Raw genomic sequence first — 826 nt, 5'->3', positions numbered from 1 at the left:
CGAAGAATTACTTTGATTACGAAGCAAAACTCCAACTTCATGATGCATCAGATTCTCAAGCACAAATGAGCCTAAAAACCCCGTTGCCCCTGTCACTAATATACGCATGCGCTAACTTTTTCCGTCTGTTGATAACTCTCAATCGTCTTCATTAACCCCTCTTCTAAAATCGTCTTAGCACACCAGTTAATGGAATGCTTGGCTTGCATAGAATTTAAGAACTGAGAGTGGATTTCACCTTTACAGTTATTTAAGAGTGTAGGTTTAAAGGGTTTATTCATCAACTCTGCAATTAGCCTTACCACCTCTTGAACAGAGTAAGCCCGGTCTGTTCCGATGTTTAAAGCGATGACCTTCTTTTGTTTTTTCTCGATAGAATCCATAAATTTTAAGTAAGCATCCACAGCATCATCGATATAGAGATAATCCCTTCGGTAACTGCCATCACTTCTAATAACAGGTTGTTCATCCCGAAGATAAGAAAGAATCGTTCCTGGAATTAAACGCGAAACATGAAAGTCATGGGGTCCATAGAGATTAGCACACCTCAACACTCCAATTGGAAGACGATAAGATTGGGCAAAACTTTGAGCTAGAATATCTGTGCAAGCTTTCGATGCATCATAGGGATAAAGTCCTCTTAGTGGATGATTTTCTGTATAAGGAAGCTTTGTTGAGTGCCCGTAAGCCTTGTCACTTGAAGCAATGACTGCACCTGTCACTTGATTTCGAAACTTCCTAATCGCTTCTAAAATATTCAACGTTCCCATGACATTACTCCTATGCGTTTCATAGGGATCCTCCATAGCAGAACCCACTAGAGTTT

The 826-nt window shown here is 40.1% G+C and overlaps 1 protein-coding gene across 1 annotated transcript; it reads right to left on the bottom strand.

Annotated features, from left to right (window-relative positions):
* Positions 1-95: 95 nt before the first annotated feature.
* Positions 96-806, bottom strand: TRIADDRAFT_34621 (uncharacterized protein; the record flags this gene model as incomplete). Its single annotated transcript, XM_002118686.1, has 1 exon — positions 96-806. One exon carries the CDS (start codon positions 804-806, stop codon positions 96-98), a length of 711 nt encoding a protein of 236 aa, XP_002118722.1.
* Positions 807-826: the final 20 nt, after the last annotated feature.

This window comes from Trichoplax adhaerens, genomic scaffold, assembly GCF_000150275.1.
Source record: "Trichoplax adhaerens TRIADscaffold_556 genomic scaffold, whole genome shotgun sequence".
In the NCBI taxonomy this organism is placed as follows: Eukaryota; Metazoa; Placozoa; class Uniplacotomia; order Trichoplacea; family Trichoplacidae; genus Trichoplax; species Trichoplax adhaerens.
The sequence above is the reverse complement of the archived record's forward strand: the minus strand, read 5'-3'. Positions and strand labels throughout refer to the sequence as shown.